This window comes from Salvelinus alpinus, chromosome 1 (genome assembly GCF_045679555.1).
Source record: "Salvelinus alpinus chromosome 1, SLU_Salpinus.1, whole genome shotgun sequence".
NCBI classification, from domain to species: Eukaryota; Metazoa; Chordata; class Actinopteri; order Salmoniformes; family Salmonidae; genus Salvelinus; species Salvelinus alpinus.
Genome location: NC_092086.1, coordinates 40,940,318 through 40,965,217, shown reverse-complemented (window position 1 = coordinate 40,965,217; position 24,900 = coordinate 40,940,318). Strand labels below are relative to the sequence as shown.

General features: G+C 43.7%; 1 protein-coding gene across 1 annotated transcript in view; it reads left to right on the top strand.

Annotated features, from left to right (window-relative positions):
• The window catches only part of LOC139575990 (ubiquitin carboxyl-terminal hydrolase 43-like), a 94,156-nt gene extending 72,675 nt beyond the window's left edge, over positions 1-21,481 (top strand). Inside the window, exons 9-15 of the mRNA XM_071401541.1 lie at positions 3,037-3,140; positions 6,900-6,977; positions 7,175-7,304; positions 12,736-13,120; positions 16,057-16,215; positions 17,076-17,234; positions 17,475-21,481. Coding sequence (XP_071257642.1) covers positions 3,037-3,140; positions 6,900-6,977; positions 7,175-7,304; positions 12,736-13,120; positions 16,057-16,215; positions 17,076-17,234; positions 17,475-18,616 — 2,157 coding nt within the window. The 3' untranslated portion in view covers positions 18,617-21,481. The remainder of the gene's footprint in view (positions 1-3,036; positions 3,141-6,899; positions 6,978-7,174; positions 7,305-12,735; positions 13,121-16,056; positions 16,216-17,075; positions 17,235-17,474) is intronic.
• Positions 21,482-24,900: the final 3,419 nt, after the last annotated feature.

Genomic DNA, 24,900 nt, shown 5'->3' with positions numbered 1-24,900 from the left:
AATCCCAACATAGAAAAACACACAGACTGCCCACCCCAACTCACGCCCTGACCATACTAAATAAAGACAAAACAAAGGAAATAAAGGTCAGAACGTGACACAATCCAAATGCATCAAGAGGAGTAGTGGATCCCCCTTTTGACAATTCATTTAAGGACATCAGTTTAAGGACATCCATTTAAGGACATCCATTTTCCCATTCCCTTAAGTTTTATTAGTCATATGTACAGGATACACATGGTGTACAGCATCCAATAAAATGCTTACTTGAAGGTTCCTTCTCAACAATACAACAACAATAAGAAATAATAAAAGATAACAATAAGAACAAAACGTAATTGACTCAGGAAAATAGAATAAACATTTTAGCATAAGTATAATATAGGAAAGCACAATTTATAGTCCAATATTTACACATGTATCAGAGAAAGGGGGGATTAGGGGGGAAGTGTTGAAATTGTGCAGTATTAGCAATAGTAAATAAGAATCTGGTAGCAGCAATTGGGATGTGTGTGCGTGTGCGTGTGTGTGTGTGTGTGTGTGTGTGTGTGTGTGTGTGTGTGTGTGTGTGTGTGTGTGTGTGTGTGTGTGTGTGTGTGTGTGTGTGTGTGTGTGTGTGTGTGTGTGTGTGTGTGTGTGTGAGGTTAAGCGGGCGAGTGTTAAGAAGCGCAGTTTGGCGGGTCATGTTTCGGAGGATGCATGACTCGACCTTCGCCTCCCTAGCCCGTTGGGGAGTTTCAGCGATGAGACAAGATCGAAATTGGGGAGAAAAATGGGTAAAAAATAGAAACTGTCTCTGAGCCTCTTGGTGTCAGACCTTATGCTTTGATACCGTCTGACGGACGGTAAGGGAGTGAACAGCTCATGTCTGGGGTGTGTGGGATCCTTGACGATGCTGCTGGACTTCCTCAGGCACCGTTTCAAGTAAATGTCCTGTATGGGTGGGAACACGGCCCTTCAGACCACCAGCAACAGTACAATATCTGAAAATGTGGGACAGTTAAACAGGTGGCATGAGTTTGTAAACCTTCTGACCACCCCTGAAAGTCAGAATAACCATGATAATATAATATAGGAAAGCACAATTTATAGTCCAATATTTACACATGTATCAGAGAAAGGGGGGATTAGTGTGCCAAGTAGATGTGCCAAGTGGTGATGTGCCACACTTTGCTTCTTTAAAACTTGACTGCTGAAATGCAAAATATTCTGGGACTGTATTAACAGTGGACTAATGAAAATAATAACAAAATATTGTTTTTGAGTGATTTTTTTTATTTTAAGTGTTAAACAAACCCTGAGAGGGCTGTTAGACAGATGGGAGCTGCCCCCATCAGGATGACTGGAGAAACAGCAACCATCCCATTATTATCCTGCTATAATAATGGAAACGTTTAGTCAATCTCATATGATTTACGCCTAATGAATTTCAAAGCCATGCTATTATGTTATTAACTGATTAATTTACTTTAGTTTGTTTCTGACATGGAAAGTCAACATTTTCACACTCGTAGCAACATCCATCGTAGAAATAGGAAATACCTTGCACATCTTTGCAATATTTACAGTATTTTCAGGACTGTAGTGTTTCAATCCTTTCAGAACGAGTCGGTTCAGTGTTCTCCTACTTACATAATGCCTTCACCACCTATTTTTGGTTCTCTCCTCTTCACAAGAATCAGTGTTGTTGTTTATCCTGGAATCTGGCCAGCAACTCACAGGAATTCATTTGAAGGAGAGGAAATCAATTTCATTTTCTGCAAAGCACTCCAGAACATCCAATCCCAGCAGGTCTCTGAGTAATATAAACACATTTTCTCTTCTCATCTCATCTCGATTTTTCAGATGCAATCAAAACAGGCATAGGGAGGGTGATTATCTTTGGGATTATTGGGTGTTTCACATCGAAATTAACCTGTGAAACTTTGGAACTAGACAAAATATATTTTTATTGATTGTGTTCCTGGTAGTACCTCCCAAACTAGAACAGTTCTCAGTAAACAGTCTCTCCTGTATATCTCGCAGAGATGAGGCAAAAACCAACACAAATCTTAATGATGATTCATTAGGAAAGACCCACCCTTTCCTAGCATCCTCCAAGTTTGGTGCAGGGCCCCAAGCCTATCAAAAAGATTCAGAGGCTTTGGCCAGGAAAAATGTGGTTTGGAACTATTAACTCTCCAATGTATTGATTTGAATGCTTGGCTGCTCATCTTCTCTATGGTGGCAGTATTTCAAATGGACCCATTAGAAGTTGGTTATTTTCTCTATTTTTCTGTCTAAGTCATACAACTTTTTAGTAATCTCTTTTTGTGTTTTCTCAAGCCAATTAAATCAAATCAAATGTTATTTGTCACATGTGCCGAATACAACAGGTGTAATGCTTATTTACAAGACCTTAACCAACAATGCAGTTTTAAGAAAAATAAGTGTTACGTAAAAAATAACAGTAGCAAGGCTATATACAGGGGGTACCGGTACAGAGTCAATGTGTGGGGGCACAGGTTAGTCAAGGTAATTGAGGTAATATGTACATGTAGGTAGATTTAAAGTAACTATGCATAGATATAAACAGAGAGTAAATAAACAGAGACTAGCAGCAACGTAAAAGGGGGGAGGGACAATGCAAATAGTCTGGGTAGCCATTTGATTAGCTGTTCAGGAGTCTTATGGCTTGGGGTAGAAGCTGTTAAGAAGCCTTTTGGACCTAGACTTGCTATTACTGTTATGACCGTAACAAACAGTGCCAATTCAAAGGATGTTATTGCTGGGGGATGTTGCCTTTACAAATCATTATTCAACCTCCACATCAGATGATAGGGCACTTTTTACTGACTACAAACCTTGATCTGTCCTGTGCAGACAGGATTCAAATTATGATTCAAAGAACTGTGCTATCCATCACCATATGCAAGTCCACCAAGACCAGTGGGATCCCTGATTATACTGTACACTCATAGTTGTACATTACTCTAGTTCCATACCAATATTGATTCATTCAATAATCATAATTTTTCACCTGTGGTCGTCTTTCAGAATGCCAGAGTGCTGTTTAAGATCTGTGTGGTGGGAGGATCAGCGTCCTACAGCTACCTCTCCCCCCAGGATGGACGGCCGCTCTACCACCCAGCAGTGAACAGGTGAGACAGACAGCCTCTGCAGGCCACATACTGTAGCTAGCTAAGCGTCTGCAGGTAAGGTAAGAAGGTAGAAGGTAAGAAGTAAGAAGGTAAGAAGGTAAGGCCGTGAACAGGCGGGTCATCAAGCTAAAGTGAAGCAGTAGAGGTGTTCAAGCAAGTCTTCTAAGCATTTCAAGAGTAATGTGTCAAAACCAGAGTTTCTTCCCTCTATATTTTGTATTGGTAGTTCTTTACTAAGAGGCAGCCCATACGGTGTAGTGGATTAGGTAATGCCCATTTCTTACAGCAGTGAAATATGCAGCCATTTTGTAAGGTTATTTTTCAGGAGAGGGTGTCTAATGGTTTACGAACTGTGGAAGCTAATTGCCATTTTAAAGGGCACTTTATCAAGGCAGAATTCCTCCAGTTGCTTAGAAATGTCCATTCATCCATTTGAATGGTTGCTGGGGGGTGTGGTACTTTTGAAGTGCATGTGTGCACAGTATTCAGAATTTCTATTTGATGATGGTGCTACAAGACCCATTAATGTATTGATATTTCAGTAATACTACTAAATTGCTGCCCCTCAAAGGTTTATGTGATTTTTTTTAACCTTCAACAACACCATCAGTAAAAGCATTTAGCATTTCAATCAATAGCTTTCCCTTACTTTGGAAAATAAAGTGATAGGAAGGAAAATTCTTCGTCTAGCATATAGTTTGTCTGCTATCCCACTGCGCTCCTTTGACCAGTATAGATGCATTTATTCTGTTGCTATTTTGTGGGTGTCCATAGCCAGCCTTCATCACGGGCAGGGCTGTGTAGAGTCATAATAGTAGCTGTGATGGTGGTAAATGAAAGCAGCTATAGCCTGTGGAGAGATACATGTACTGTCTCTACAGATCTGAAATCTCCGGGGCTCATACTGAGAGGCACCCCATAGCCATGAAGATCACTGTGTAATGAAATTCTGTTTGAAGTGTTCGCTTGAAGAGTTCAGCTTTGATTGACTCTCAGCCCAGAATATAATGTAGTTTACCTGAGGGACCCCCAGAGCACAAGATTTATACAAACAGTCATAGACATTGTGATAGTGAACTTACTATTCTACTCTCTGCCAAGAAAACTGTAGACAATCTTGACAAATGCTCTGAGAGATATTTCTGAATTCAAATACTGTATATTTGAGTCGTTTTGAGATTGGATGGATCTCTCGAGGCCATTATAAAGCACAACTGTCACAGAAGACTTGAGTCAAGAAAACACGCTTCATTGTAGTAGAGACTGAAAAATAAATTGTTTCTCTGTATTGTCCCCATTCCACCTCTTCTACTGCTCATGAATAACTAGCGTTAAGGAAAATCCCCAATTAATCTGTCACAAATTGTTTAAAATCCCACCTACCGAGGCCTCCCGGGTGGCGCAGTGGTCTAGGGCACTGCATCGCAGCGCTAGCTGCGCCACCAGCGACTCTGGGTTTGCGCCCAGGCTCTGTCGCAGCCGACCGCGACCGGGAGGTCCGTGGGGTGACGCACAATTGGCCTAGCGTCGTCCGGGTTAGGGAGTGTTTGGCCTGTAGGGATATCCTTGTCTCATCGCGCACCAGCGACTCCTGTGGCGGGCCGGGCGCAGTGCGAGCTAACCAAGGGAGCCGGGTGCACGGTGTTTCCTCCGACACATTGGTGCGGCTGGCTTGAGGGTTGGAGGCGCGCTGTGTTAAGAAGCAGTGCGGCTTGGTTGGGTTGTGTTTCGGAGGACGCATGGCTTTCGACCTTCGTCTCTCCCGAGCCCGTACGGGAGTTGTAGCGATGAGACAAGATAGTAATTACTAGCAAGTGGATACCACGACAATTGGGGAGAAAAGGGGGTCAAATTTAAAAATACTAAGTCCTATTTATAACTGACCCAATTAGTGGAGCTGGGTTTCTGGTGGGGCTCTATCACACCAAGAATAGCCTCATTCATTGCTTCAGCTGTTAGGGTTTGTTAAGGCACATAAAACTCTACTTTTACATGAAATCAATCTGATTCATAACATGCTTTAGGAAAGGAAAGGGAAAGGACCCCCAACATGATGATATTCAATGCTGTCCAGGTTTCAAGGGGCCTACAGTAACGTTAACACAGACTCTGAATGAAAAGCTAATGTTTAACTACTTTGTTGACCTGACGAAGATCCAACTCGGATCAAAAGATCATCTTTATTGTGCGTCTGATTAAATCACCATGGGAGCATACCAGAGTTGCGGGCATTCCTTTTTTATTCAACTACTTTCTTACCATCGATTGTGCTTTAAACACATGTTGTTGTGTGAATAGTTTGTGGATATTCTGTTTATTCAGCCTCTGAAAACGCACTTCTGAAAGCACTATCTAGAAATCCATGATCTGCTACTTTTTTTGAATCCCAGCATGTGGTGGATCTTTAATTGTAAGGTCATGCTGACACCTAGTGGCTGTACAGAGTCTATAAAGACATGCTGCTGCACAAAGGCCCTCTCTGAAAAGGTCTCGATGCCGCATTTCCAATGAGGATTTACCCTGGTGTTTTACCCAAAAGGCTCAGACTTTTCTGTTTCCATCTTCGTGGGCTGGCACCTATGTCTCACGAGGCCATGGCTCTGCTCTGACTTGGAGCCATGGCAAAGCCCTGGGTACTTTTCAGCTGGCATTTACATGATGGCTAATTCTTAACTTTAACACCCTCTCACAAAACTACAGTATTCTTGAATGATGCAGAGCTTGATGATTCTGCTCGTGTAACGGATGTGAAATGGCTAGCTAGTTAGCGGGTACGCGCTAGTAGCGTTTCAATCAGTTACGTCACTTGCTCTGAAACCTAGAAGTAGTGTTGCACCTTGCTCTGCAAGGGCCGCGGCTTTTGTGGAGCGATGGGTAACGACGCTTCGTGGGTGTCAGTTGTTGATGTGTGCAGAGGGTCCCTGGTTCGCGCCCGTGTCGGGGCGAGGGGACGGTCTAAAGTTATACTGTTACACTCGCCATAAGTATTTAGTGCCACACTCCTAATGGAAACACAATAACGCTAGAGTTTACATCAGGGGTTCCCAAACTGGTTTGGCCCGCAACCCCATTTTGATATATTTTTTGAACACCATTGTAAAAATAAATAAAAAAGTGATGAAATCAACAGCCAATGTTTACTTATTTAATTGGGGCTATGACAATCTATTACAAATCAGTCTGATAATACTTTTGACAGTAATAATTTTCTATGATCTTCTGTACAGAAAATAACAATCATTGATGATGTTCTTTTTCCCTGATTTAGTGCCTGATCTTGTCCACTCTGTTCTAATAAGGCTTGTGGGCATTGTAGAGGGAAACAGACACACATGTGTTCCTGAGAGTCTTATCTTTCAGTGATGGGGTCATAATATTTTGTATCTTAAACCGTTCAAAGGATAGAGCCACATTTGTAGGAAGAAAACAGAAACCTGACTGTTGATTACAACCACATCTAGCGGCTACCGGAGGTTACTGACATAACCCCAGTTCTATGAACCAAGCATGATTTTTTTCTAGACTTCCTCTTGTGACCCCATTTTCAAATCTGGGGACCCCACATGGGGTTGCGATCCCTAGTTTGGGAAACTCTGCCCTACATTAACATAAAACACTGGTGGGGAGGGTAAGACTCAATGGAAAAGCACCATAACAAAATGTACATACCACCTGAATAATAGGTGGACAGTGTGCGAAGGGGATTATGCTGAAGTTTTACCTCGCTAATCTGATGACCTTTGACCCCTTTGTTCCCAGAGCTCTTAATCTCTGTGGCTCAGGAGGACCGCCCCATGTGAAGCTCATCATCGAGTGGGAACACAGAATCAAAGACTGGTCAGTCAATCTCAGTGACAGTCTATAACTTTCTAGCCCTGAATTATTGTAGACCAACTGTAATCATAAAACAGTATGTATGCTGCTGCACATGCCTTATTTTATTCATGCCTGGCAGCCTCTTTCTCTCTCTGTGTGCATGTTCCCTACTCTGTCTGTCTGTTTGCGTGTGTGTGTGTCTGGTCGGTCTCCTGCAGCCTGTTTGGGAACATCCAGGAGGAAGTGGTGAAGGATGCTGAGAGTGTGAGAGGCCAGCATCAGCAGCACGTCCAGCAGCACAGTTGTACCCTGGATGAGTGCTTTCAGCTCTACACTAAAGAGGAACAGGTACATCATCTCCTCCTACAGGCAGGCAACAACCACTGCTGAGTACAATCTGTTGTCTCACTATAGATTACAAGGGTGTCAAACTCATTCCACGGAGGGCCTTGTGTCTGCTGGTTTATGTTTTTTCCTTTCAATTAAGCCCTAGACAACCAAGTGAGTTGAGTCCCTTACTAATTAGTGACCTTAATTCATCAATCAAGTTTAAGGGAGCAGCGTAAACCCGCAGACACTCGGCCCTCCGTGGAATGAGTTTGACATGTGTCATAGAACCTTATGTACCGAACCCACTGACTGAATGACTGACGAGGAGCAAGGAAATCCTTCCAACCTGTAATTTTCATTATATACTGTATTTTTGTTTATAGGGGAGACTGCTTCTAGTTTGAAACAGTCCTTTAAGGGAAATTCATCCAAATGTGTAACGGCTGTTGTCTTCCTCCTCCTCGGACGAGGAGAGGCGAGAAGGATCAGACCAATATGCGGAGTGATTTGCGTTCATGATGATTTATTATAACGAAACAATCCAGAACACTTACAAATACAAAAACAACAAACGTGACAAAACCGAAAACAGTCCCGTGTGGCACGAACACTAACACGAGATACAACCACCCACAAACACACACGTGAACCCCGGCTGCCTAAGTATGATTCTCAATCAGGGACAACGATTTACAGCTGCCTCTGATTGAGAATCATACCCGGCCGAACACAAACAACCCGACATAGAAAAATAACACATAGACAACCCACCCCAACTCACGCCCTGACCAACTAAATACATACAAGAAAAAGGAAAAACAGGTCAGGAACGTGACATAACCTTCCCCCCTTAAGGTGCGAACTCCGGGCACACCAGCATAAAGTCTAGGGGAGGGTCTGGGTGGGCGTCTGTCCACGGTGGCGGCTCTGGCGCTGGTCGTGGTCCCCACCCCACCATAGTCAAACCCCGCTTCCTTGGCCTCCTCCCAATGGCCACCCTCCCAATCAACCCCACTAGATTAAGGGGCAGCACCGGACTGAGGGGCAACACCGGACTGAGGGGCAACACCGGACTGAGGGGCAACACTGGACTGAGGGGCAACACCGGACTGAGGGGCGGATCCTGGCTGGCTGGCTCTGGCGGATCCTGGCTGGCTGGCTCTGGCGGATCCTGGCTGGCCGGCTCTGGCGGATCCTTGCTGGACGGCTCTGGCGGATCCTGGCTGGACAGCTCTGGCGGATCCTGGCTGGACGGCTCTGGCGGATCCTGGCTGGACGGCTCTGGCTGGTCCTGGCTGGACGGCTCTGGCTGGTCCTGGTTGGACGGCTCTGGCTGGTCCTGGCTGGACGGCTCTGGCTGGTCCTGGCTGGACGGCTCTGGCGGATCCTGGCTGGAAGGCTCTAGCGGCTCCTGTCTGGCGGAGGGCTCTAGCGGCTCCTGTCTGGCGGACGGCTCTGAAGGCTCAGGACAGACGGGCGGCTTTGAAGACTCAGTACAGACGGGCGGGTTTGAAGGCTCGGGACAGACAGACAGCGCTGGGCAGGCAGGCAGCTCAGACAGCGCTGGGCAGGCAGACAGTTCAGACAGCGCTGGGCAGGCAGACAGTTCAGACAGCGCTGGGCAGGCAGGCAGGCAGCTCAGACACTGGCTGCGCTGGAGAGGAGGAAGGCTCTGACAGCGCTGGACAGGTGGGAGCAGCTGGAGAGAGAACCCGGAGAGACAGCCTGGTGCGGGGGGCTGCCATCGGAGGACTGGTACGTGGAGGTGGCACCGGGTATACCGGACCGTGAAGGAGGACACGTGCTCTTGAGCACCGAGCCTCCCCAACCCTACCAGGTTGAATGGTCCCCGTAGCCCTGCCAGTGCGGCGAGGTGGAATAGCCCGCACTGGTCTAAGCACGCGTACTGGGGACACCGTGCGCTTTACCGCATAACACGGTGTCTGACCAGTACGACGCCCTCTCACTCCACAGTAAGCACGGGGAGTTGGCTCAGGTATCCTACCCGGCTTTGCCACACTCCGCGTGTGCCCCCCCCAAGAAATTTTTGGGTCTGACTCTCGGGCTCCCAACCGTGTCGCCGCGCTGCCTCCTCATACCAGCGCCTCTCTGCCTTCGCTGCCTCCAACTCCGCCTTGGGACGGCGATATTCCCCTGGCTGAGCCCAGGGTCCTTTTCCGTCCAGAATCTCCTCCCAAGTCCAGGAGTCCTGGGTTTCTTTCTGCTGCTATTGCCGCCCTTCTCCACTCCGCTTGGTCCTGTGTTGGTGGGTGGTTCTGTAACGGCTGTCGTCTTCATCCTCCTCGGACGAGGAGAGGCGAGGAGGATCAGACCAATATGCGGAGTGATTTGCGTTCATGATGATTTATTATAACGAAACAATCCAGAACACTTACAAATACAAAAACAACAAACGTGACAAAACCGAAAACAGTCCCGTGTGGCACGAACACTAACACGAGATACAACCACCCACAAACACACACGTGAACCCCGGCTGCCTAAGTATGATTCTCAATCAGGGACAACGATTTACAGCTGCCTCTGATTGAGAATCATACCCGGCCGAACACAAACAACCCGACATAGAAAAATAACACATAGACAACCCACCCCAACTCACGCCCTGACCAACTAAATACATACAAGAAAAAGGAAAAACAGGTCAGGAACGTGACAAAATGACTCATTCATGAATCTTATGCTACCTTAAAAATAAGATGCACATTTGTTATTTGGGTGAACAATCCCTTTAAGGACATCATTATGGAATCCATAATGCTTCTTACAGACCACCCATGTGTTATAAGATGCAATGTCAACAGTAACATCAAAGGATATGAATGCTGTGGTATGATGCCAAGAACAAAATCTGCCTTCAGTCAAATCAATCAAGATGACCTGAGGTGGAATTAATCTTGCCAATTGGGCTTTTATTTTCCCATCCGTGGAGTGTTGATATTCTATTAGAGCTGTGAATGAACTGTGCTTCTGCTGGGAACTGTATGCTCTCGCTTAACTATACCTACACCCAGATCGGTGTTTAAACGACTTATGAATCAGAATACTTCTTTCCCTTCAAATGCTTGATTGATCTTCCTGCTCCCAGTTATACTGTACCACAATATATTGTTTACAGTTATGCCCCATCTCCATGCCCCTCCACACCTCGTTATATGAAGAGGTTGTTTCAGGGAACGTTCTGAATATCCAAAATAAAATCCAATTTTATTTGTCACATGCACCGAATACAACAGGTGTACAGTGAAATGCTTACTTACAAGCCCTTAACCAACCATGTAGTTAAGAAAAATACCTTCAAAAAGTAAGAAATAATAGTAACAAATAATTAAAGCGCAGCAGTAAAATAACAATAGCAAGGCTATATACAGGGGGTACTGGTACTATCAGGTATCAAGGTAAGACCCAAGTGCAGACTGTGTGAAGGGGCAGGCAAACGACAGGTCAAGGCAGGCAGGGGTCGATAATCCAGAGTAGGAGAAAAGGTACTGGACTGCAGGCAGGCTCAGGGTCAGGGACAGGCAGAATGGTCAGGCGGGCGTGTACAGGGTCAGGACAGGCAAGGGTCAAAAACCAGGAGAACGAGAAAAAGAGAGGCTTCTAAAGCCATGACATCCTTTTCTGCAATTTTCCAAGCTGTTTAAAGGCACAGTCAACTTAGTGTATGTAAACTTCTGACCCACTGGAATTGTGATATAGTGAATTATAAGTGAAATAATCTCTTTGTAAACAATTGTTGGGAAAATGACTTGTGTCGTGCACAAAGTAGATGTCCTAACCGACTTGCCAAAACTATAGTTTGTTAATAAGAAATTTGTGGAGTGGTTGAAAAACGAGTTTTAAAGACACCAACCTAAGTGTATGTAAACTTCCGAATTCAACTGTACATGTAGGTAGAGTTATTAAAGTGACTATGCATAGATAATAACAGAGAATAGCAGCAGTGTAAAAGAGAGGGGGGGGGGGCAATGCAAATAGTCTGGGTAGCCATTTGATTAGATGTTCAGGAGTCTTATGGCTTGGGGGTAGAAGCTGTTTAGAAGCCTCTTGGACCTAGACTTGGAGCTCCGGTACTGCTTGCCCTGTGGTAGCAGAGAGAACAGTCTATGACTAGGGTGTCTTTTTAGGGCCTTCCTCTGACACCGCCTGGTATAGAGGTCCTGGATGGCAGGAAGCTTGGCCCCGGTGATGTACTGGGCCGTACGCACTACCCACTGTAGTGCCTTGCGGTCGGAGGCCGTGCAGTTGATATACCATGCAGTGATGCAACCCGTCAGGATGCTCTCGATGGTGCAGCTGTAGAACCTTTTGAGGATCTGAGGACTCATGCAAAATCTTTTCAGTCTCCTGAGGGGGAATAGGTTTTGTCGTGCCCTCTTCATGACTCTCTTGGTGTGCTTGGACCATGTTAGTTAGGTAATAGAGGTGTACGGGAACTTCAAAGCCTGTAATTTGGTTTATGTAATACGCTTATGAAGTTGACATGTGCGATAGATGTCTAAAACATGTCCTCCTCAAGAGCCTTCTCTTAGTTTCTTCCTGAGCATTGTTTGAGTCCTATGTCTGCCTCTGATAGGAGTGAATAAATTCCCATTGCCATTCATGAGGAAAATCACTAAGCTTTCTTTAGCTCCATTCGTGACCAGATTAGTATCCTCGACTGAACATGAAGGTTATTGGATACAGCTGCCTCCATCTCCTTCCTCCACTCTTCTTCATGCACACTAATCAGAGGGATTAGAGTGCCAGAGGCGGTCGCCCCAGCAACAGGTTGTGAAAGTGACTGATAAATTAGGCTTCACATACTGTTCTGATGAAACAGACACGGTCTCATGCACAGAGCTATCACTGAAGACCACCGGGACCTGTACCAGACCACATTTCATGTCTAAAACATTGTCCACCAGCTTCAAACTGCTGGAAAAACAATATTTTTGGTTATTTAAAATACATTTCCCAGCGATTTAGATGGTATAATGATTCCCTACACTATTCAGTGCTTGCTTTCTCACATAAACTGAAATTGAGCGAACAGTGTAGAATTTTTGCAACCAGGAATTTAGCGATTTTCGCTAGATAACACAGCAACAAAGTCAGAACAGCTGCCGCTCCGGCGGGAGAAATCAATAGGAAAAGCACACAGCCAATCACAAGACTGGCGAGTAAGTAATACTGTGAAACATTATCATTCCACAATTAGCGGCAGATATATTATGGACATTTTCTGAAATTACAATACAAAAATTAAAAACAATCCAATGTAGCACCTTTAGAGAGTGTTATGAAATTATTTCAGTGGGTTGAATGAGGGACAAGATTTCATATTTTTTTTACATGGATGAATACTCTGTCCTTCTCGCCCTCTCTCTGTTTCTCTGTTTATCTCTCTCTCTATCTCTCTATCTTTCTCTCTCTCTCTCTCTGCCAGCTGGCCCCAGACGATGCATGGAAATGTCCCCACTGTAAGCAGCTGCAGCAGGGCATGGTGAAGATGAGCCTGTGGACGCTGCCTGACATCCTCATCCTCCACCTCAAGCGCTTCCGGCAGGTGGGCGAGTGCCGCAACAAGCTGGCCACGCTGGTGCGCTTCTCCCTGGACGGCCTAGACATGGCGCCCCATGTGGTGAAGAGGAGTCAGAGCACCCGGCTGCCCCCCAACGGTCCTCTGCCCCCCCACGGTCCTCTGCTCCCCGGCCCCCTGCACCCGGCCTGGAAACAGCGCTGCCCACCCGACGTGGCCCCTCCAGACTTCCTATATGACCTCTATGCCGTGTGTAACCACCACGGAGGCATGCACGGGGGACATTACACAGGTTTGTATGGAGGGACTGTCTGGCTGTTGTCGTGTCTTTGGCATCATTAAAATTAAGACTGTTATTTTATCAAATCAATTCTCTGTAATTATTATTATGTGATTATTCTAATCATGTAAATGTAATTAACTAGGAAGTCGGGCACCAAGGAAAATATTCAGATTACAAAGTTATAATTTTCCTAATACAACTTTTCAGATATTTTAATATCTGATCAATTAGTCGTCTAACTAATGAATTATTCTTTACCTCACGTTAGTATCGTTCCAAACGTCGTAAATTGTTGGTTATCTGCACGAACCCAGTCTTCACTATGAATCATCCATACATCAATTGTCTCAATCATTTATTTATTAACTTCTCTGGGATATGTGAGACGCTAACGTCCCACTTGGCCAAAAGCCAGTAAAAATGCAGAGCGCCAAATTCAAATAAATTACTATAAAAATCAAACTTTCATTAAATCACACATGAAAGATACCAAATTAAGCTACACTGGTTGTGAATCCAGCCAACATGTCAGAATTCAAATAGGCTTTTCGGCGAAAGCAAACGATGCTATTATCTGAGGATAGCACCATAGTAAACAAAGAGAGAGAAGCATATTTCAACCCTGCAGGCGCGACACAAAACGCAGAAATAAAAATATAATTCATGCCTTACCTTTGACGAGCTTCTGTTGTTGGCACTCCAATATGTCCCATAAACATCACAAATGGTCCTTTTGTTCGATTAATTCCGTTGATATATATCCAAAATGTCCATTTATTTGGCGCGTTTGATCCAGAAAAACACCGGTTCCAACTTGAGCAACGTGACTACAAAATATCTCAAAGGTTACCTGTAAACTTTGCCAAAACATTTCAAACTACTTTTGTAATACAACTTTAGGTATTTCTTTACGTAAATAATCGTTAAAATTGAAGACGGGATGATCTGTGTTCAATACAGGATTAAAACAAACTGTAGCTAGCTTTCTGGTCACGCGCCTCTAACAAACAGTACACAACAAGTGACCCTCATTGAAGATGGCCGTACTTCTTCATTACACAAAGGAAAAACCCTCAACCAACTGACATCCAGTGGAAGCGGTAGGAACTGCAAGAAGGTCAATTAGAAATCTGGATTCCCAATGAAAATCCATTGAAAAGAGAGTGACCTCAAAAAAGAAAAATCTGAATGGTTTGTCCTCGGGGTTTCGCCTGCTAAATAGGTTCTGTTGTACTCACAGACATGATTCAAACAGTTTTAGAAACTTCAGAGTGTTATCTATCCAAATATACTAATAATATGCATATCTTATCTTCTGGGGATGAGTAGCTGGCAGTTGAATTTGGGTATGCTTTTCATCCAAACGTGAAAATGCTGCCCCCTATCCTAGAGAAGTTTTAACTAACTAAATAATCACAGAAATGCATCAACAAACAAACAAAGTGAGAAAAAAAAAAATTATAGGGGATGTACCCTAGTGGGCTTAACCGGTATGGCGGCTTGGTAGACAAAGGGACTAAGAAGGGCGCGAAAGACAAAAGACACTACACAGTTGATAATTATAACCATTGAAATGCTACTCCTTTGCACATGAACGATCACTCATTCGGGAATAATTGCAATAAATATATACAGTGGGGAGAACAAGTATTTGATACACTGCCGATTTTGCAGGTTTTCCTACTTACAAAGCATGTAGAGGTCTGTCATTTTTATCATAGGTACACTTCAACTGTGAGAGAAGGAATCTAAAACAAATATCCAGAAAATCACATTGTATGATTTTTAAGTAATTAATTTGCATTTTATTGCATTAATTGTCAGAGTAGAGGACCTTGTGCATTTCAGGTAAAATAACAACTCAATGTTTATATCCCAGGACAAATTAGCTAGCAATAGCAAGCTAGCTCAATAGGACAAATTAGCTAGCAAGTGCAAGCTATCTAGCTAAATTGCCATACATGTTTAATGCTTTTCGACCTGTCCCCAAATTAATGTCATTGGTTCAGAGTTTGTTTTGATATTTTAACCTGCGTGTCGTGATTGCGTTTGGTGTAAGGGACAAAATACATTTATGCACGATAGCGCACGATGGGGCACGCGCACAGCCGGTTTGGGTTCCGTGTTAGTCCTCTCGTTAATCGAGGTCAGCTGGTCTGGCTAGGAAATTCCCAAGGTGGGGGTTATATCCAGAACAGTAGAAAAGGGCTGTCCCATGACGCCAGATAAATGTCTGTGCTCACGGGGCGGGCCTATGACTTAGTTAAACACCAAAGGGAATTGGAGTTTCCTTCATTAAACAGTTTAAAATCACATTACACAATTTCAGAAATAGTTTCATCTTTACTCATTCATTTTATACAACAATTAGATGCAAGCCTCACAACTGAGACTCTTGTATAAACAGAGTTATGGTAATGTGGCTGTATTGTCTCTCATGAGTTTCACAAACATTAAACGAAATGGACCGGTCGTAGCTGGATTCTCCCCCGACCGTGTACACATTCCCCAAAACATGGACATTGTTCAGTTCTCAAGTTCTGTGATGTGGAAGAGGTTCCTTTGTTCTCCTATGAAACCCTCTCTATATATACTGCATGGCCATGAGGAGAGACTCCTCTAGGAATTTATGACCTGCGATAACAGAGCCTGGGTGTAGGGGGAAGAGAGAGGTGGTGAGAGAGAGAGAGGGGTGGTGCAGAGAGAGAGGGATGGTACTCGCTATCCCCAAAGAGGGCCACGTCATGACACTGTCATATTCACATCCTGTAAATGGTCTATGAAATATCAATCTCATTGAAATCAGCAAGGTGTCTTGAAGTGAGATCCAGTCCAAAAATGTGTTTGATGATGATGATAATAAAGATATGGTGGTGGTTTGTTCAGTATGTATGTAAGTACACACTGTTGTGCATGTCTGAACAGGTGTCTGTGTCTCTGTGCAGCGTTCTGCAGGAACTCATTGGACGCCCAGTGGTATGGGTATGATGACAGCAGTGCAGAGCCAGTCACAGAGGGGGAGGTGTGCACACGGGGAGCCTACATCCTCTTCTACCAGAGACGCAACACCATCCCTCCATGGTCAGCCAGCTCCTCTCTCAGAGGTGAGCCGTGTTGACAAGTCCTTTAATTAAGCCACAGTCTGCAGTTCTATTGTGTCATTTCAATAGATTATATATACCAGTTGGTTCTGGAAGAATCCTGACCTTTAGAGGTCCTCAGTTGAAAGTAAGTCCATGTAATGGAAATAAGGCTTCTGAAATCCATTATTGGTGTAATGATGGCTTTCATCACCCAATAATGAATGGTACTTCACTGACAGTATCCAGACATTTTTCTAATTTAAAGCATTAATGTTGAAATCAAAAGAGTATATGATTGGCAGTGTGTAATAACCTTGTCCATCATAGGATTGAGGTACAGTAAAGGCATCTGCATACTAGGTTTGGTTTGCTCCTAGCAGAACTCGGATAGGCAAAGTGAACGTCTGTGCATTGCATACTCCCTTAAAAGACTTTTACTTAAAAACGAGAAAAAAGCTGCAATTGTCCCTTTTGAGACGCTGTAGCCAGTATACACTTCCTCAAAATAGTCAGAATTAATCTAAGATAACTCAAGAAATCTGTCATTCATTTTGACGTTTTTGCAGAGGAGATCTTAGTCGTGCATTTTTACATCTAACTAAGATGTTTTGTGCACTATTTCACAATGAAAAAGTGTATTGAAGAATCCCTGCTGTTGACCAATCTCCGACGAAGGGGCTTAGGCTTCCAAACTAACAACAACTAACAAAATGTTGTCATAATATATGCACAAACTCTTTCCGAAATGTTTCGGCTGGGAAGCATGCGGACGCCTACTGTCCCCCTCTAGGAAAAAGAGACAGATTTGTATGTATTAGCTGTGTTGAGAGTCCAGTAGATGGCACTTTGCTCTGTATAACAGTGTTCTTCTACTTCTACAGGCTCCACCAGCTCCTCCACGTCAGACCACTGGCTGATCCGTCTGACGCGGGACAGCCTGTTCTCTGGTGGGTCCACCTCTGGCCCTCCTGGCCCCACACCAACCCCCGAATCCCCAGAGCTCTCTGTGTTCGAGGACGAGCCTCTCAAAACAGAGACAGGTGAGTAGCCCATTTGGACACCATTTCCCCAGTCTGTCTCTAAATAAATAAAACCACTATGGTTCGCTGTGTCTGATTAGTCTGAAGTTCTGGTTGTTACTCAAAGAGGATTATCTCTTTGAGATAATTACATCATTAAAAAGCAGATGATTATGTAGATAAGTCGATCAATGAACCATTAAAAAAGAGGAGGAATATGAGGAAAAATCCTAACTGTGTTTGTTTTTCTTCTGTGTCCAGATAGGTTTGAGAATAAGCCATTTGTCCGAGGCATTCAGGGCAGGAGCGTGAGCATGAGGTCACCCACTAAGACCAAGGACACCCTGAGCAAAGTGCTGCCCCTGCGCTGGTCCTTTGGTTCCAAGGACCGCCCCAAACCCTCCGCCCCCAGGCGAGGGGAGCTGGTGGAGTACCTGGAGTCAGGGCGCAGGCCGCGGTGCACCAAGGACCCCATCATCACCCTAGTGGCCACCCCGCTCCAGGGCGGGCACAGGGACCTGGGCAGCTCCCCCAGTGGGAGCAGCCTGAGCTGCATGGACAGGTCCAACTCTGAGGCCTGCGACTCCCCAAGAGTACCAGAGGGCCAGAGCAGGCCTGCCGTAGAGAGGAGCTCCAGCCTGGGGCTCAATATTATCACTAAAGCCAGGGATGACAGCTCACTGGGCCGGAGGTCCTCCAAGAGGTTCAGGCAGGACCAGGGCAGGACCCTGGACCCTCACCCCCATAGAGGCTCCACTGATGGGGTCCACATCAGCCACAGTGCCCCCCCAAGTAGGGACTCTACACTGAAGAGGCCCAAGGCCCAAGCAGGGCTGACCTCCAGAGTAGGGGTGCTGCAGGCTGGTCTACAGCCTGAGGAGAGGAAGGGGATGAGGGGTCAGGAGGTAAGGAGCCACGACAGCCTCTTGTCCTTTTTCAAATCAGGCTTCCTGAAGAAAGACACTCAGAGTACACCTAGCAAGGGGGAGGTGGTCCGGGCCAATTGCCACGGACGAGCCAGCAAGGTGGCAAACGGTAGTTCGTCTAAACTCTTCCTCTCTAATGGGACCCTGAACGGTGTAGCGCTGGAGGAAAAGAGGGCCAACGGCACCCCTAGAAGTGACTGCCGTCACAGCAAAGGGCAGCTTGTCAACGGGAAGGCAGGGAGTCACAGCTCTGCTGCGGACATCAAGCGTGCCCACAGCTCCAGTAACATCCAGACCAAATTGGACTTGACCCTGCGCAGGTGTGCTTCTCTGCAGAGGAACGGGCAGGTAGCTCCCCCGGCCCCCCGCAGCAGCCTGGCCACAGACAAGCCCAGCTATGCCACCCTGCAGCGGGCACGCTACAGCACCACCTCCCTGGGCAGGCAGCAGAGACCCGTCCCCGAGTCCTGCTTCTGACTCCCTCCGCACAGCTAGGCTAACTGGCTGCTGCCACAGCAGTAGAGTTATCTGGAGTGTGTGTCTCTTTATTTAGAGTTTGTGCCAATCCTACTGCCAGGGTTAGCATGTTAGTGTGAGCTGAGCAGTCTGGCCACCACTGCTAGAGCAGAGGAATAGTCACGGTTACTATAAGACAGGTTCTTAGGGGAGGCTTTGCCAACAGCTGAAATCAGTAATGCAGTGCATAACAGTTAACTGTCTGTCATAGTCTTCTGTTAATGTAAGTGCCTCTGTGACAGTTCAGAATGATTGTTTGTTGAACACTGGAACCACGCTATTGATTGACACACATCACATCCAGACGGTCACCAGGTCTCTGTAGTATAGCCAGCAGAGCTGTTGTTTCTGAAGGGCATCATGTACCAACTGTTAACACTGATGTTTATTGACGTATTGTCTTTGTGTGTAAATTAATCTATGCAGACTGTGTACAATGGAGAGGTACAACTGCTGTATTGTGATCATATTTATTCCACAGACATGTCAAGCATCTTTCTTGGTTGTATGCTGTCCTTGATTTTCTATTGATGTAGCCGTGGAGGAATATCCTGCACGAAAGGATTCAATTAAATGATTGTCTGTCTGTGCTTCCACTGCAAACTGTTTGCTGGGACCTCACACACTTATGTTATTGCTAATATTCATCATGTATCATCCACTGTCAGTGGCAACTGAACGAAACAAGTACTGTAATAACCTGGTTGATACACACCTGTTACTGACTACCGTACTGTAACGACGGTGTGTGATTGGAGGAGAAGTAAGGGTAGAGGAATGAAATGGCGATTTATGTTCGTAACTAACATGATTGAAATACTGGGTTGAAAAGAGGGTAGTTGGCACACCATGTACTCCAGCACAGTGAAGGTCTTGTATAATCCACAATAGATTTAATGGATCTTGAACCAAAGTTTGTGTCAATCAGAACATTCATCAGGACCCTGATAAAGGTCTAGATAATCTAGTTTAAGATTCATTGTGGAGCATACAAGAATACCAGACAGTATCTAGGACTTTCTATTTTAAATCTAAATGGAAAACAATTATCAAAAAGAGCCACTTGAGAGTTTTGTACATTGACTTGTGTGAACTTAGATGGGTGCTATTATGTGATGGTGAACTGTTGTGGAACCTCATCACACCGGTGGTTTAGGTGGTTTAGGCCCCTTATAGAGCAGCAGGGACAGACTGACAGCCCATTTCAAGGCGTTTCACTCCCTGTATCTCCCCACTGCTGAGCTCCAGAGAAAGTTACTGCCTGTGTTTCACAATAACTCACCAGGGGGGATTAAACCTGCTCCCCTGATGCCATGGCAAACTCCCTTAAAGATACCAACTGTGAAGGTGCTGCTGTCTGTTGTACTCTGCAGAGGGGCAGGGATTTCTTGGTTTTCATTCATTTTCAACCCAAAACATCTCTTGCCTTAGGTTCCAATATACAATACATGACGATCTATTACATTACATGAAGATAATTTTGTAATTTTTCCTAATGCAATTTATTCGTTAGCCATAGGGTACATGCCAATTCAGATATATGCACATTCTGTGTATGTTCTAGTCAGTGCAGATTTCCCAGAAACAATGGGTGGAAACGTATGATGTGTGTTTTATGTTAGGAGGGTGTAGAGCACATGTGTTTGAGCTTACATCAACTGTATATGAACATATGTAGTAGTAATACAGATATTACCAACATAATAGCATACAGTGCTTCTGTAAAGGGAAAAACACTATTAAATTAAATGTATTTATCTATTAGATTTCTGAGTTACTTAAATACTTAGGCCCATCGCCCCATGAGAAGCATAGGCCATCAACTGGCCGTCAACTGAGTTGACTTCATGTATCTGAAATTATCTAGAATCTAGAATCATTTACTATTCTCCTAAAATATAATGTTAATGTGTAGGATATATACTGTATGATTGTGTTAGCAGACATACAGTAGTAGCTATGCAATATACTGGACCATATGGGATGCCCCATATGCATCATAACTTCTTCTAATGGGGATTGGTTGATGACACTACACCATCAACCATCATGACAAATTGGTTGATGACACTACACCATCAATCATCATGACAAATTGGTTGATGACACTACACCATCAACCATCATGACAAATTGGTTGATGACACTACACCATCAACCATCATGACAAATTGGTTGATGACACTACACCATCAACCATCATGACAAATTGGTTGATGACACTACACCATCAATCATCATGACAAATTGGTTGATGACACTGTACCATCAACCATCATGACAAATTGGTTGATGACACTACACCATCAATCATCATGACAAATTGGTTGATGACACTACACCATCAACCATCATGACAAATTGGTTGATGACACTACACCATCAACCATCATGACAAATTGGTTGATGACACTACACCATCAACATTGGCTGATGACACTAGCTCAAATGTTATGCCTTTTTTTATTTTTTCACTTGTTCTCATCAATTTTTTTTCTGTATCACTTTGTTTACCAAAACGAGCACTTGTTTTAGAAGGGACCCTAAATGAAGGATGCTTTCCTTGGGAGGGCATGGGTTGAGTATATTTTATATGCAACTTTTGTAAAAGTCTACATTTTATACCTGATTTGTAATTATGTAAATGAAGGCTCCAGATGATCAAATCAGATCATGTATGCTTCTGATCAGAGAGCAACGTCAGGATAAAGCACAAGTGGACTTTAATTGTGAACTTAACATATATATTGTATCTGCCTCTAATATCTGCTTATTACCATACTGGAATTTATTTGAATTGCAAATTAAACACAGCTTTTCTCACAACTACTCTCTTTATTATATCATAATACAAACGAGGAGATATTCAATTGCATGTGTCATTGTATCTGTCTAACTTGGACTTTGAACTGCCTCAGGTTCTGCTCATTTCCATACCACATCATACCAGCTTAACTTACAAAACCAAGGTGTAGAGAACAACTGATTAACAAAAGTTGATATATTGTGGAGAAAAAATTGTATTCCAAATTTTTCTTAGATTCATCATCCATTGTGTCATACACGTTTTATTGATATTGAGAGAGCACATTCCAAATAGTTCTCTTGCCATGTGAGCTGTGCTCTTAGGGAAATGTATGCCTTTCCTACACACTCACTTCTCAGTAGTTTGTATTTAGACTTACCTTATGCAGGTGTGTAACAGGCTTTACAGGCGTGGCTAACAGAATTCCTTGTGGAGTTGTTGTGCCATGTAAAAAAGCTAACGTAAGGTCTATTTTTCTCCACTTCCTGTTTGACTGACGTGCCCAAAGTAAACTGCCTGTTACTCATGCCCAGAAGCCAGGATATGCATATAATTGGTACCATTGGATAGAAAACACGTTGCAGTTTGTAGAAATGTTAAAATAATGTATGAGACTATAACACAATTGATATGGTAGGAGAAAAACCAACAGGACCTTTTTTTTTTGAGAGCCCATGCTCTTTCAATGGAAAGCTATGGGTCCTATGCAATTCCAGCTCCCAGATTGCAATTCCTATGCCTTCCACTAGATGTCAAGAGTCTTTGTTCAAGGTTTCAGGCTTGTTTCTTCCCAAACGAGGAAGATTTTTGAGTTTTGGTACAGGGAGTCAGAGTTGGAAATCAGTCTCTGTGCGCACGACGAAGAGGACGCGCATTTGCTAATTTTACCTTTCTATTGAACATACTTCTTTCCGTATGAAATATTATAGTTTAATTACATTTTAGGGTAACTGAGGATTAGATAGAAATGTATTTTGACTTGTTTTAACAAAGTTTAGTGGTAGTTTTTGGGATTCCTTTCTCTGCATGTTGAACGAGTGGATAACTCAAATCGATGGCGCCAACTAAAGAGACTTTTTGGGATATAAAGAAGGATTTTATCTAACAAAACGACCATGCATGTTGTAGCTGGGACCCTTGGGATTGCAAATCAGAGGAAGATTTTCAAAAGTAAGTGAATATTTAATCGCTATTTATGATTTTACGAAGCCTGTGCTGGTTGAAAAATATTTTGATGTGGGGCGCCGTCCTCAAACAATCGCATGGCATGCTTTCGCTGTAAAGCCTATTGTAAATCGGACAATGCAGTTAGATTAACAAGAATTTAAGCTTTTAACCTATATAAGACACTTGTATGTACCTAGATGTTTAATATCCATCCTTTTTATGATTATTTATTTGAATTGTGCGCCCTCCAATTTCACCGGAAGTTGTCGACAGGTGTCCCACTGACGGGACGCCATGCTCTAAGAAGTTTTAAGTTCCTTGCTCAGAACATATGAAAGCTGGTGGTTCAATATTCCCAGTTCTTCAATATTCCCAGTTAAGAAGTTTTAGGTTGTAGTTATTGTAGGAATTATGATTCGTCGACTATTTCTCTCTGTACCATTTGTATTTCATATACCTTTGACTATTGGATGTTCTAATAGGCACTTTAGTATTGCCAGTCTAATCTCAGGAGTTGATAGGCTTGAAGTCATAAACAGCGCTGTGAATCAAGCATTGCTAAGAGCTGCTGGCAAACACAGTAAAGTTTGAATGAATGCTTACAAGCTTGCTGCTGCCTACCACCGCTCAGTCAGACTGCTCTATCAAATATCAAATCATAGACTTAATTATAATATAATAAACACAGAAATACGAGCCTTTGGTCATTAATATGGTCAAATCCGGAAACTATTATTTTGAAAACAAAACGTTTATTCTTTAAGTGAAATACGGAACCGTTCCGTGTTTTATCGAACGGGTGGCAACCCTAAGTCTAAATATTGCTGTTACATTGCACAACCTTCAATGTTATGTCATAATTATGTAAAATTTTGGCAAATTAGTTTGCAACGAGCCAGGCGGCCCAAACTGTTGCATATACCCTGACTCTGCGTGCAATGAACGCAAGAGAAGTGACACAATTTCCCTAGTTAATATTGTCTGCTAACATGAATTTCTTTAAATCCTTCTGTGTATTGATTTTAAGAAAGGCATTGATGTTTATTGTTAGGCACATTCGTGTAACGATCGCGAATACGCTTTTGTTAAATCATCCCCCATTTGGCGAAGAAGGCTGTGATTCGATGATAAATTAACAGGCACCGCATTGATGATATGCAACGCAGGACAAGCTAGTTAACCTAGTAATATCATCAACAAATGTGTAGTTAACTAGTGATTGTGAAGATTGATTGTTTTTTATAAGATAAATTTAATGCTAGCTAGCAACTTACCTTGGCTCCTTGCTGCACGCTCGTAACAGGTGGTCAGCCTGCCACGCAGTTTCCTCGTGGAATGCATTGTAATCGGCCATAATCGGCATCCAGAAATGCAGATTACCGATTGTTATGAAAACTTGAATTCAGCACTAATTAAATCGGCCATGATCGGTCGATCTCTAATTTAAATACATACATATTCATCTCCTTTTCAGCACCAATTGGTAGATTTAAAAATACATTTACATTTAAGTCATTTAGCAGACGCTCTTATCCAGAGCGACTTACAAATTGGTGCATTCACCTTATGATATCCAGTGGAACAACCACTTTACAATAGTGCATCTAACTCTTTTAAGGGGGGGGGGGGGGGGGGTAGAAGGATTACTTTATCCTATCCTAGGTATCCGTTGTATATTATTTAGGGTTAGGAAACTATTTATGAATCTTTTATTTTTTTTAAACAGGTTTGGAGAGCCTTTATTCACCAAATATATTGGTGAATAAAACATACAATGGTTTGATTCATTCTGAAAGTTGCCTATTTCAATATTGTTCCAATAAATATTGGAAGGTGAGAAAAGTATAGAATAGGTGTCACGACTTCCGCTGAAGTTGGAAGTTGGCTCCCCTGCCTGTTCGGGCGGTGCTCGGAGGTCGTCGTCACCGGCCTACTAGCCGCCACCGATCCCTTTTTCGTTTGTCTGTTTGTTTTGTCTTATTAGTTTCACCTGTTTCCTGTTGTATGTGCTTAATGAGCTTCCTTATTTTAAGGACGTGTACCCGCCCTTGTTTTGTGCGGGATTGTCTTTTGTTACGTGTGTGCGTTTAGGTAGAGGTGGTTATTTTCTGGACTTGGCACCCTGTGTTTTGGGTAGTCTATTTTGTGCCATATTAAAGAGCACTTTTTCCCAGTGGAACTCTCTGCGCCTGATTCCTTCCTCACCCACCTAGTCCCGCGTGACAATAGGGGTTGAACAGTATTCTTAAAAATCTACTCTAATAATCTTCAT